The following is a 13,447-nucleotide window of genomic DNA, read 5'->3' as shown; positions in this document are numbered from 1 at the left end:
GTTCTCCTCGAACTCCTGAGAAAAAGCTCTGGATCTTCATCTGCTAAAGATTCAGTTCAAGCCAGAACCAGTTGTCAAACATTGTGCTGTCTGCAATCTTACCACATAACGCATAGTCAGTTGATCCAGATTTAACTGTCCGTGTCTCCACCAGTAATATTGCTTCTGTATTCTACTTCATTATTGACTCTGGTCAATAACTCTCTCAAGGTTAAATTAAGAGAAGTGCACCACCTCAAACCTCAAACAATGGGCTGACCTCCCAGCCCATCGTTCCTTCAGTGGGCTGGTTTCAGTCATTATGCAAATGTACTGTTTATAAGATTGGGGAAATCTGCAGTCAGCTGAGACTGAAGAAGTCACTTGGATGAGTGATGAAACGTTTCTCCCACTGAAAACGCTACGTCCAGATGAACAGAATCAACTTTTGGAGACCTCAAACCTAGTTAGCTGAAATTGGACTCGTATGCATGTCACATTCCATAACAAACAGCCAGGGCTGTGTCAAATACTACAGTATTTACCTTCCAGTTGCTCCTCCGTTGCCTTGTTGGTGTCCGTCAGTCTGACCAGAGGAACAAGAGGTCCCAACTCAGGGTTACTTGCACCATCAAACAATAACCCATCTACACTGGACAACTCCTGCACACTGTCTTCAGCTATGCCCTCTTTGTCCTCTTTAGTACCTCCTTTTATGTGTTCTTTATTCTCAAAAGTAGATTCAACCCCTAAAAATGGACCTATAAGGCTTTTGTTTTGATTGTGTTTATCAATTCTGTCACCATGGCCTTGTTCTTCACTGTGGTCAAATAGTATGGACTCTGCTTTTTCACTTTTTGAAAAATTGCCTTTAAGACCTTTGGCATTATTGTCACCTACAGTTCTAAAACCCTTTAGATTTTCTCTAAAGTCAAGCCCATCATGCTCCCCAGAGCCACTGACATCCTCAGCTCCGCTTCCGCTATCACCATACATTGTCGTTCCTAATACACTTACCACTATCTTTTTTTCTTTCAGCATCTCCTCAATATTTCTTAAACTCTCATTTCTTACTCCCCTTTCTCTTATATTTTCTCCTTCCTTTCTGTTTAGCTCACTTTCATCCTCCCGTATCTCATTCTTTGCCTCTTTTTCATTCTCATAGTTTTTGCTTTTTGTTACATCTCTTTCATTGATCACCGATCTATCATTATCAGTGACCATCTTAGTTACTGCTGATCTACTTTTGTCCTCAAAGCTAATAGTTGAAATGTCAAACACTGAAAATTCAGTTTTAACTGCAGCAGCTTCATTGATTTCCTCATTAAAGCCATTGCTGCCAAGGCCAGAGCCTGATCCACTGTCTTCTGCTGAACTTTCTGACAAATCCAGACTTTTGGAATTAAAGAAAAATGTTATTGCACTGACATTGTAGTTATCCATTTGTTTATCCGCCCTGGCTTCCATTTCTCCTATCTTGCTATCACTTTGAGAATGAGGAGACTTGTTTTTTTCTCCATCAGCAATGTTTGTTTTTGATGGGTTTATGGTACTCCAACCAGAATTAGGAAGGGAATAAGTGGCAAATAATTGATCCTGTGAAGACGTGGCAGAGAATTGAGGGTTTTCTACATCAGTCTGTAAAGGAACAAAAGTGGGCTCTTCAGAAGACTTGTCATTATGATGAACGATAACACCACTTTTCCTGTTTTCATGGAGGGCAGGAAAAAGATGGAAGATGGCAGGGTCTTTGCTGAAGGGTGTCTGTAATGGAGGGATTCCACTGGATAAATCTCCTTCAGCAGAGAATGCCCATTCAGAGACTGTTGCAAGTGCAGGGTTGATGATAATTCCCTTTTGAGTGTTTGTGAAGCCAGACGAGGCATCAATGGTCGAGTCTTCAACCGTCGACGTGGCTGTATTTGCTGCAAAATATTGCAAAGTCAAAAAAAAAAAAATCCAAGACAGAAAGCTTACAGAAATATCTCCTTTCATTTTGTGTTTCTCAGGCCAGCAAAGATGGAAGAAAAGGAAAGAACTGTTCTTCATTGAGTGTGCGAAAATTCTCCATAAAGGGTATTCACTAGCAGATGAGGCACCCTGGAGATGAAGCAAAGCCTTCATTCTTTAAAGAGGACAGAGGAAAAGAACAACCACCAGAGTGCGCTGTTGAGGCGCAGAAAGAATTCAGACACAGAGAAGGAGTCCCAAAGCAGATGATAATCACCAAGCTCGAGTGGATTCAAGTAGATTATATTGAGCAAGGAAAAAACTTGACCTTCTTGAGGTATGTGCTGAAAGATTTGCAAGAGTCAAACATGTTTAATTTCCAGACCACAAACCAAAGCAAGAAAGGAAGCTGCTGATCATCACTCTAATCATCAAAGCCAACATAATTTTCCTGGCCATCATAATTACCACCACCACATTATCCACATCATGTCACTAAACAACTGATCAGAGAGCGCAGCAGTGATTAGCTACACAGTCACGGGCCATTAGAGGAGAAAAGCAAACAACCACCACACTTAAATCCAGCTTTCCACCACAGAAGAACTTAATCATGTTCTTATGCATTAAAATTCATCAATATGACAATTCACAACTGCTTTTATTAAGACCTGGAGATCAGTTTTGGTGTTTTATTTTGTCTAATGGTGTGTTTGATTGATTCCTAGAGAAGTTGTTACATCTCACCATCGAACATGGGCTGAGTCGTATGCATCAGCACTCTGAGGAGAGAGGAGGTAGTGAAGGACTTGTAAACTGAATCGGCAAGTGTGTTGCTGGGGGTCGCCGTCTTTTCTGTGATCCAGAGAGATGAGGAGGGTAGCGTTTTTGGCAGGGGCTCATTTACAGGGGCATCGTCATCTTCAGAGGGCGGCAGGAAGGCTTCGTCCACTATATAACGGACAAAATGATAAATAAGCAAAGATGGTGTAAACTGAACCTGTCTCATTCTCAATATGTCTCATAAGACACGTTGTGCCGAAACGATGTTCCAGAAGGTCTAAATGTTCTACAGTGATTATAATTACAGGTTTAGTTCATTTTAAATGTAGACAAACAGCTTCAAACTGAAACTAAACAGTAAAAGATTTACACCACTTGGCAAGTGCCCAGCGGACTTAATCTTCTGTTTGTACCTGTTTGATTAAACTCCCTCCTCGCTCTGCGTGACAAGCTGCAATAGCAGAAACAAACAGAAAGAAACAGGAAAAGCACTTATTCTCTAATCTGACCTGGCACTGCAGAGGCAGGCATCGTTGGAGGGGAGGTGATGATTTCCTGTGGAGAGTTGTTGACTGTGTCTTCATAGAAGACATCTGTGATGTGGATATCCTCCATAGGAGTTGTGTAGAGCTCTGGTGAAGCAGAAGGGAGGCTATTTCCACTGGCTTGTTGTGGTGGGCCTTGATCTCTTGTCTGTGAGCAAAAGATACAGTGGATAAAAGAACAGAAAAATGAAAAAAAAGAAAAATTGTTGTTGCACGTAACAGTGAGTCTTTATGTTTGTTCAAATTAAAAGTTTTAAAGTGAGAAAATCAAAGTAAATTGCGGTATGAGCAACTACCTCATGTGGCAGCACTGACAACGATGCCTCTTCTGTGATTTGCCGGCGAATTGCTGGCAGAGGGGTTGTCCGAACAACTGGAAATAGGAAGCCTGGTTGTTCGGTTAGCTCAGTGGTAACCCATATTGCGCTATTGCCCTCAAAGCCTGCATTAGTGAAAGGCTGGTTCATCATCTGGTCACCTTCAATCCAGTTCTGATCCACATCATGTGATTTTTTACCCTGTTTCTTTCTGACATTCTGAGAAACTGGGGCCTCGGTGGGTGTCTTCGGGGTTGGAGTGGTGCCTTCTTGGACTGGACTGTTCTGGCTGGCTTGGGTTCGGTCTGTGGGCTGGTTCTCATGATATGAAGGTTGGTTCTGGTAAACTCTGGTCTGCTCCAGTGGAATCTCCTCCACTGGGCTGTTGTCCTCTGAAGCTAAATGCATCGGATTCTGCTTCACTGGCTTCTCCCATCTGACTATGGACGAAAGCTTAAAAGAGGAATAAAAAACAGGTATGTCATGTCTATACTGTGTTTATAGGAAATTAGAAACAAAAAAATGAAGGAATTTTACAAATTTCACCTCTTCTTCCTGAAAAGAGTGAAAAATTACAGTAGGATTACTTTTTTTTCTGGTAATCCCAACTCAACATGTCCCTCAAAAAGTCCCTCACAACCTTTTATAAAGCTCTCACAGCCTCTACAAACATAATTACATTAATCTGCATAATAATTAGTTGCACTGATTTTATTGCCGACAGGTCAAAAGTCAGCACTGCAAAATAATTGCACAACATTCAGCTCAATTATGTGGTCAAGTGAAAACACAGATAACTCAGACAAGCTTACCTCCCTGTTTCCTTCCAAATCCTTTGTGACAGCTTCAGGGTCAGAATCACTTTCTAAAACAAGAAGGAAGGAAGGAAGGAAGGAAGGAAGGTAAGAAAGAAAGAAAGAGTTAGCATGTAAAAATGTGCTCTCACCAGGAGCATGCTTGTGTGTCTTTGTACCTGGGTCTTCCAATGGCATGTCCACAATTATCTGGTCGCTCCATCGTCCTCTGAGTCCATTGGTGCAAACAGCCACCACCTGGACCACATAGCTGCTGTTGGCCAGCAGGTTGGAGATGATGGCACCCTGTAAATTTACATGTTAGACTTATGTTAGATCCTTTCAAAAGGGTCCATTACCAGGCCTCTGGAGAACTTCAAGACATGTTGGCTGTGTCCAAATTCAGGGGTAGCATGCTTCGAAGGACCCTACCCTACGCGGACTTGATAGGTTGGGTCCTTCGAAGCATACTACCCCTGAATTTGGACACAGCCTTTGAGGAGGTAATTTAACCATTTAAATCAGCTGTATTGGATCAAGGACACATCTAATACCTGCAAGACACCGGCCCTTGAGGCCTGGAGTTCCCCCACCCCTGCTCTAAGTGAATTCAATGTGAATCCTCTTGAGTCGTACCGAATGTCTTTTTACAATGAATCTGCAGTCACAATGACACTTTTAGTATCTTAAAGATATACTTAACCCTCTTAACAGTTACTAAGTATCTATTTGCATTTATCTGCTTCTTTCTACACACAGTCACTCATCTTTTTTCATGTACTCTCTCTCAGAATTACCCACAAGGATGACACATGACTCCTGGATGTCTTTAAGTATAAGGAAGTTAAATTCACCACCACTATCACACTGAAACAAATATGAAACTACAAGTTGACAATAAAAAAAAAATAAAATAAAGACTGAAAATGAAAATCGAAATCTGAAAATCTTGTACAAATACATGGATATTGTTAGTCACAATAAGGGATGTTCAGTGACTCACTGACAGGCAAAAACTAACTGTCACCACCAACAGCAGCAGCTGAACTATGTGAGAGATACATGGAGAGGAAGAACAGATGGTAGGAATGCTTGATTTTGAAAAAAGTACAGGAAATTACTGTAATTTCTACCAGTTACCTATTTATCAGTTTAATATTGCTGTGCGGACAGTAGATAATAGTACAAAACAAATGCTGTTTTTCAGCATTTTGTGGAGAGATATAAAAAGATCTTGCATACCACATCCTGGTCTCCATCGGTCCTGTACTCCTGCTTGCGCTGGTCTTGGCCCTGCAGCTTCTGGTATGTGACAGTGTACCAGTCGATGGTTGTGTCATACACTGCACGGGGACGCTCCCAGGTCACCATGATGGTGGTGTCGTTCTGAGCGTCAGCCTGAACATTCTGTGGCTCAGAGCTGCAGGCTGGAGGCAGTGCACAGAAAGACAGGTTACTAACAATTTGTATGAATAGCATGCAAGAAACTTTTTTTAAAAAAGAATGAGAAATAAAGAGATGATAGCAGCAACTGCAAGCACACATAAACGTTCCCCACATTGAGTTCAGAGTTTCTGAGGCAACTTGATATTAATCAGCTGCTGAAACTGGAAGGCTGAGTGTATGCGTGCGTGTATGGGTGGGTGAATTTGTTACTGGGACAAAAAAAAGCCTTTCTGAATTTCTGAAAACGTTATTTCAATTTCAAAAAGAGCTGCAAAATAAATTGCCTGCACTGAGAGAAGCAGGGCCACTGAATTACAAAGTCGAGCTGCTTGGCAACCCAAAAGACCCACTTTATTTCAAGGTCCCCTTTATGAAAATGGAGAGTGCGGTGAATTGTATCTTTTGATGATCATAATCAGGCTAGCCTTGAAGGACCACATTACAACCATGGTGGATGCAGAAGATGGGCAATATTTTTAGTGGAGTGAAAAAACACAAGATTAATAATGCAATACTTATACTGATCCCTGAGCAGTGATCCAATTTTCTCCTCCACGCACGCAAAATTTAGTATAAATTAGATTGGTGAAAAGCTTCAGAGACTCTGAGTCAAACTCTTTAAAACCTAATAAGGATTTTTTTTCATAATTTAAAATTATAGCGTGCTGTATTGGGATGGGGTGAATAGCATTGTATATCAATGTTTTACTTTTGGAGACGCTGGTAAATGTGACTATTAGTGTGCACCGTAAATAATCATAAAGAAAACTTGTAAAAAGTTCAGTAAAAACACATATGATGGATAAATGGATTGCAAACTTTTCCTTTAGACTGTGATGACATACTGGGTGTGAGCACCTCCTCGACTCCAGTGTAAGAGGCAAACACCTGACCCATAAACTGCTGCTGCTGCTCTCTAAAGTTGTTCTGCAGGTAATCCGTCAGCATCACATAACCAGCTTGCTCCATAGTCATCACTTCACAAAACACCTCAAGCTGGTGGCAGACAGAAAACACACAGAGGTAAACAAAGAGAAAATGTTGCACATCTTCCTGCTAATCTCTATCAGGCTGCTGAAATAAACCAAAAGTGATGCTTCTGAGTGTTTCTGTGTGTGTTAAAGTGGCTTGTGTTGGTGCCAGGCTGAGGCAGAGAGGCAGCGCTGCTCTATTTTTGGTTGGCATGAATATGCCTGTGTCATGCCTTGCCACACTGTTTCAATCATGCATGCACTCACGAAACACACAAATATTCATGCACAATACACACGCAACCATTCGCAAGGCCTCATTCCCTCTCCATTACTCTGCTGCAAAAGTGATGATTATCACACGCATCAATTCGTCAAGTCAGGGGTCCTTAAGCGTCGTCAGTCCAGAATCGAAATGTAGTAATGCTGCTGCGTCAGCCCGTGATGCCATGTTTACCGGATTACCCTGCTACAAAACCCTGCTCTGTGCAGTTTGACTTAATGTGTCACACTGCATCGCTTCAATGTAGCATTTTGTTTTATTTTGTGCAGAGATGTCAAAGACAATTGACCTGATGCCAACCTCACACTACAACCAGACACAACTGCAGGCAGTTCTGCTGTTTTGCTCATGTACATCATGCGCTGTGCATCGGGCACCAAGTGCTGGAGGGGGCGCCAATACAAGATAATGAGATATATATAAATGACAGGCTGACACAGACCTGTCTCTGTATGCAAGTCTCAAACCTGATCAGGTGATAAAATAAATAACAGTAGCTGAATTTCTTGCTTGTAGCTGTTTGTAGGAGTCTTTAATTCTGACTTAATTAAATACCAAAGGTCCCGAAATTTAAACACGTAGAAGCATCAGCATTTTCATGATTATATAAATAATGCTGTAATGTATATTTGAACGGTGTTATTCAGTGTTACATTTGGCCAGTTTTGGGGGTAAGCGTGTGTGTGATTCAGTGTACTTACCTGTGTTTCCGATATGGGCACAGCATGCTTAAAGACAATCCATTCCACCAGTTCAGAGCATGGGGGGGAAGTCAGTGAGCCGTTGTAGATGTAGTATTTGTCTGTGTTATTTGGCAGCAAGGACCTCAAAGTGAAAGCCTCCACTGACCCACTCTTACCTTGCAAAAAACAACAAATAGCAAATCTTTTCTACAAGCTGCAAGAAGGTCTTTAACATTTTAAAAATATCCTTAAATGTTCTTCTCTGGTCATTTATAGCACTCCTTCATAATTTTTCTCAGATTCATTCTGGTTGTCGTGCACTGTTTACCTCAGCTGTATGTATGACTGCAGTCATTCTGAGGCTGTGAAGGTTTGCAAAAGAAGTCCCATACGAGTCGATGAGTCAATGAAGCTCATTTCTGTTTAATAACAGCTGCACTAAGGTGAGTTGTTGATATTCTGAACTTTTCTGTTGGTAAGCACTGTTGTTTTTTCTGCTGTTAGCTGCTGTTAGCCTCGGTCAGTTGCTGTTATCAGTGAAACTTTCTTTAAAGAGGATCCAACATGGTTAGATTTGGACACTTAACAAATAAACTCTTATACAGTTTGAGAATGTAATTTAACTGGGGTTAATGTTTATCAGAGGGGAAGTGTGATTTTTATTATGCTCGAGCCTAATGCATAACTTTAGCTAATAACTAGTTGTTGTTACTGCTTATCTGGCTTGTTTTGAGTTGGTCTGGAGACGGAATGGAGTCTAAGCAGTCTCATAATTAATAACAATAATACTGGGAGTAAATGAGCATTTCTATGCAAGTTTTCATGTATTAGAGCCCTGACTTCAGCCTAGGAGTTGAGGCTTCTGGTGAGGAGAAAGAAGATTGAGGTAGAAATTAAGAAATAAGAGGGGAGAAAGAGCAGTGGTGGAGGAGGCAGATGAGGAGGAGGTGAAAAAAGACATGATGAGAAAAAGATGATGAAAATATTGTAGGGTCTACCTTACAATATAAAGCGCCTTGAGGCGACTGTTGTTGTAATTTGGCGCTGTATAAATAAAATTGAATTGATTTGAAAATATGTTAAACAGTCACATTCAGTTCAAAGAGCTTTGTGATCTTTAAATTCAATTTATAAGACATACTACATATGTGGACAGTCTCTAGTCACACATATAAAACATGATAAGGCAGTACAGTGATGTCTAACAGCGCTGCTTCCTATGTACTTTTAATAGATTAATTGTTTTTGAGAACACAAAACTTGCTGTAAGAAGTAATTTCACACTATTTGATGTATATTGAGTACAACCTTCTATCTGAGCTCAAAAGAAAATATTTACTGTACCTTTAAGTGAAAAATTGAAATTAGGCCTGCTTTACCTGATTACGTGTTTTGGGTTATATTTGCTAAAACGTGTGCTTTTGTTTATCTCTCGATTTGATAGCTTGATATTTAATGTTCATTGTTCACAAGCTGCAATGCACTGTCCTGTAGCTTCAACCTACCAAACCTGCTGACAGTGTTAATGGCTTCCACAACAGGAATTAAGTTCTCATTATCTTCCAAGCTAATCTGCAGACAAAAGCACAAGCTATTATTGAGGATCACATAGACAAACAATGACAATATTACATTTACAGTATCTGAGGAGAAACCGATTGGACCCTAAAAATGACATGTTAGTTATCAGGTCAGCTATCAGATCAGCCTACCTCAAATAGCACAGCTAAGGCAGCCACCCTTCCTTCTTTCTCTATAGCTTCATCCAGACTTTGGAACTCCTCTGAATTGTAACAATAGATCTGCATCTGATCCATAAGAGACACAAAGGTTATCAGGGTGTAAGGTTATTGGTTAAAAAAGCCAAACTGATGCTGTGCACCACCGTCCTTTACCTCCAGAGGGTATTTCATTCCATTCAGACTGTGTTCAGACCCATCTGATGTTGCATTGCAGCGACCCCAGTGGAAGGTGATTCTGCCAACACGAAACCTGGACCTCAGCCCTCCGCCACTCACAAAGAACTCCCCATCCACATCGATTGCCACTAAAATGCACAATAGAACACACGTTTAAATGAGTTTCACAGAAGCCAAAAAGGCCGATCATCAATTTTGTTTAGGCAGCACTCATTACTTATATGTATTCAGTCTCTCCTAACTTCAAAGTATGTATTTAATGTTTGACAGCCTAAGCAACAGATTAGACAGTAGTAACTTTTAATTCTGAAACCTACTTCTCACCTCATAAAAATTAAAAACTTCATGTGATCAAATTTGGCACAATCACCCCTTCAAAATTATCTTCTAAAAAAATTCATTAATTAAAGAAACACTTTTTAATCCGAGTTTAGCATCAAGCCAGTTAAACCTCTAGCATATTGATCTGGTTAGTTAAGTGGGAGAGGGAGTTGTTAATCAGTTTCAGCTGCTCTGGTGTTAATAAAATTAAAAATACACACACTAGAGCAGCAACAATTAAAAAAAAACAATAACAATTTTTTAGTCATAAGCACCACAAGGCTGGGCTTGAACCTACTGAGTTACAGTGTTAGCATTAGCATTAGCATCAGCCAGTGTTATACTGGTTTAGGTGCTCACACAGCTCACACTGCTACCAAGCAGAACAATCACAAGCACGGGCTTATGAGAGCAAAATCTGATACATCTGAGGCTGATTGGTTAGGTTCCTGTCATGGCCCATCAGCTGAATACTGGTGATCACCAGATCAATTGGTATATCACTTTCTACTTCGCTGAAAAATATCTCACAACATAATAAAATATTTTAATGAGACTCTGTAGGCTATACATTTCTCTCATGAAAATCCTGCCAGCAATGGAATATCTGTTTAATATGCAATTTCCTCTCAGACAGAGCAAGAAAGGATTAATTTTGGAACCATTAACATATACAGAGCGCACACAGAAGCACACACTCCCACAGCCCAGGCAGTATTGGAAAGAGGGTGATGATAGCTCAGCCAGCTTTCATTTGTTTATCAGACCAGACATCACGCCACATGTTGCCTCTCCTCCCTGTCTCTTCACATCGTCCTCATTTCATGCCTTCCCTCTCTATACATTTTCCCTTTGCTCTTTTGTCGCCTCTTTTCTTTTGCTCAGTTTCATCTCTGCCTCTTGGCATCGATCTTTCTTTCTCCACACGGTCTCTCTCTGCTGCTGTCCCTCTAGTTGCATCGCTCTCAATTACTTAGTCTCTTTCTCTTCATCTTCCTTTGACTTGTTCTCCTTTAAATCCTAGCTGCGCTCTCCTTCATTAACCTCAGAACTGTGAATAATTTTTCTTGTGGTATTTAGAAAGTTAAGCTTATTTCCACAGCCAGAGATTAAGACGTTGTAATTTCGAGCTCCATCAGTATGTCAAAACATTGCCGTAAATCGAACTGACCATATATTGTATTTCTACCTCATGTGCTCGCTACTTTAATACTTTAATAAGCTGGTGAAATAGTTCAGTAGAGATGAACTGGCTTTTCGTTGGACAGGACAGAAGATTTTTTACAGAAAATTAAGAAACAGCACTGGTTAAGGTAAAAAGATAGATTCTGGAAATTATACGTATTAGGGTCAAACACAAACAAAAGCACACAAGGGACAGTAGAGGGCTATAAACATACCAGTCTTCCCGTTGTTGTGAATGGTGGTAGACTCTGCTGTCAAGCTGTTCCAGCCCTCTAGCTGTAGATTCTGGTACTGCAGCCTAACCTGGGTAAATGTCTCGTCGATGTCCACAGGAGACTGTCTGGGACTGTTACAGGATGGATACTTCTTACCCCACTTGCGCTGGTTTAGGGTACCTGTATACAGTATGGAGAAAGTGGATTAGTGCTCATAAAAGCTTTTGAAGTACAACTGTTACCACCAGACAATATTCACACGAAAGGCAAGGATTACACCTGTACATTGTGGTGTCACAAAACTAAAAGGTAAAAATACTCAACAAGGTCTCATATATCATAAGGTAAAAAGTAATACTAAAAAAAGACAAAAAAACAAATCATCTGATATCACCAACACGTTCTTATCCCATAACGTGACATACGACGCCATGTGACAAATGTCGATATGTTACACTTTCGGCCACCCAACCTGTCTGTATGTTACGTGTTCAGAAACATGAGAACCATTTGGAATGAATCTACAGATGTATATTTATTTTCTCATCAATAATCGCTTTGGAAAACACTATCTAATACGATTAAGATTGTGGTTAAGGTTAGGGATAAGGTTATGTTTGGGGTTAGGGCTGGAATACACAGCTGGAACATGTGTTACCACCAGAAGCGTCATTCTATTGGATTCCATCCACAATCCGGTGCTCCTCATAGGGATGCGACAGGTTACCTTTCACGTTTCTATGGGATGCCTCGAGACGTGACAAATCATTGGTAATGTTACACGTTGAGAATGAGAACGGTCTCATACCACTGTTAAAGGTATTATTTTTCATTTTTGGCTGATCATTACAATTTAAATGAGTACTAGAATAACAACTGTACAAAAACAGTAGTTAATAACAGTTGTTACTAAATGTAACTCCTGTTCTGTGAGTAGGCACAAGGCCACTTACAAGTTTAATCACTGAATGTGTGGACCCAGAAGAAAGAAACCACTTCTGCTTTGTGCTAAAAAGAAATCTTCCCTTTAATGTACAGTTCAGTATATTGCACAGTAATGTGATATGTACAGTACAGTTTAGTGGTCCATTTGTATTGTGTCAGTTTCAATTTTTAGTCAGTTCAGAGCAGACGGTCAAACTAAAGGTCAACAGTAACCAATTGGCATCAGTCAAACTTTATGCTAGCATTTTAATTACTCTATATTTTAATATTGATGTGCTGTGGGTGAAGAGATGTCTTTTTTTAAACAAGACTGTATTTTTCACATATAAAGATTAAAAATAAAAACTAAACAAAAACACGTTTGTAGTGGAAAAATGCAACATGAATAATCCCAATGAGGTAAAACCAAAAGCAGCATTCCTCTTTTTTAAGGGAAGGAGTTGTATGCTAATTTTCACCAGCTCAAATGTCTTTGTGCTGTGAATTATTATTTATGAGACCCTGTCAGAATGTACGTATATGATGATTTTCTGAATTTATCTACTGCATGACACATACTCCGCATTTAAATCCACCTGCATAATGACTGTTTTCTGCTTTGGCTACATTTGCTTCTTATTCAATATTTATTTAATTTTGTTCATGTCTGAACTGCACCTTTGTATTTATTAACAAGATATATGTGCAAGTAGTTAAAATATTACTTCTTATGTGCAACTTAGTATTACTAGTCATGGATTCTGGCACACACAAGTACATGTTTCTGCATAAATGAATGTTTTAATTTATTGTGCATCCAAATCCATGACATTTACTCAGTTCCTCCAGGCATATCCAGCTAAACCCTCGTTAAATGCATTTATTATGCTGACTAAACTTACTGAGCTTTCTGCAACGCTGATAAATACCATAACAGATAGTACTGTAAATATCATATTTTACATAGGTTTTACAATAACAACTGGGACTTTACTTCATTCTTTTCAATCTGATCCATTTTTTTAAAAAAAAAAGATGAATGCATCAAATATGCATCTTTACCAATAACAATAGAGCAAAGCCCTATTGTGAGCATTAACATTGCTGCATAATGAAATTGCATAACTAGACG

General features: G+C 39.8%; 1 protein-coding gene across 3 annotated transcripts in view; it reads right to left on the bottom strand.

Moving 5' to 3' along the window:
• Nucleotides 1–13,447, bottom strand: part of ptprz1b (protein tyrosine phosphatase receptor type Z1b) — a 62,911-nt gene that overhangs the window by 11,448 nt on the left and 38,016 nt on the right. For 2 of the 3 annotated variants that reach the window (XM_085137560.1, XM_085137561.1), the window contains exons 3-14: nt 11,392–11,571; nt 9,647–9,798; nt 9,464–9,559; nt 9,257–9,323; nt 7,770–7,927; nt 6,660–6,810; nt 5,611–5,795; nt 4,548–4,674; nt 4,387–4,439; nt 3,554–4,027; nt 3,222–3,405; nt 2,677–2,880 (exon numbers count right to left, since the gene is read on the bottom strand). In XM_085137560.1, the coding sequence (XP_084993686.1) occupies nt 2,677–2,880; nt 3,222–3,405; nt 3,554–4,027; nt 4,387–4,439; nt 4,548–4,674; nt 5,611–5,795; nt 6,660–6,810; nt 7,770–7,927; nt 9,257–9,323; nt 9,464–9,559; nt 9,647–9,798; nt 11,392–11,571 (2,031 nt within the window). The other variant, XM_085137562.1, reaches the window with a different exon arrangement.

Source organism: Neolamprologus multifasciatus, chromosome 17, assembly GCF_963576455.1.
Source record: "Neolamprologus multifasciatus chromosome 17, fNeoMul1.2, whole genome shotgun sequence".
Taxonomy (NCBI): Eukaryota; Metazoa; Chordata; class Actinopteri; order Cichliformes; family Cichlidae; genus Neolamprologus; species Neolamprologus multifasciatus.
Note: the sequence above shows the minus strand (reverse complement) of the source record. Positions and strands in the feature narration are given on the sequence as shown.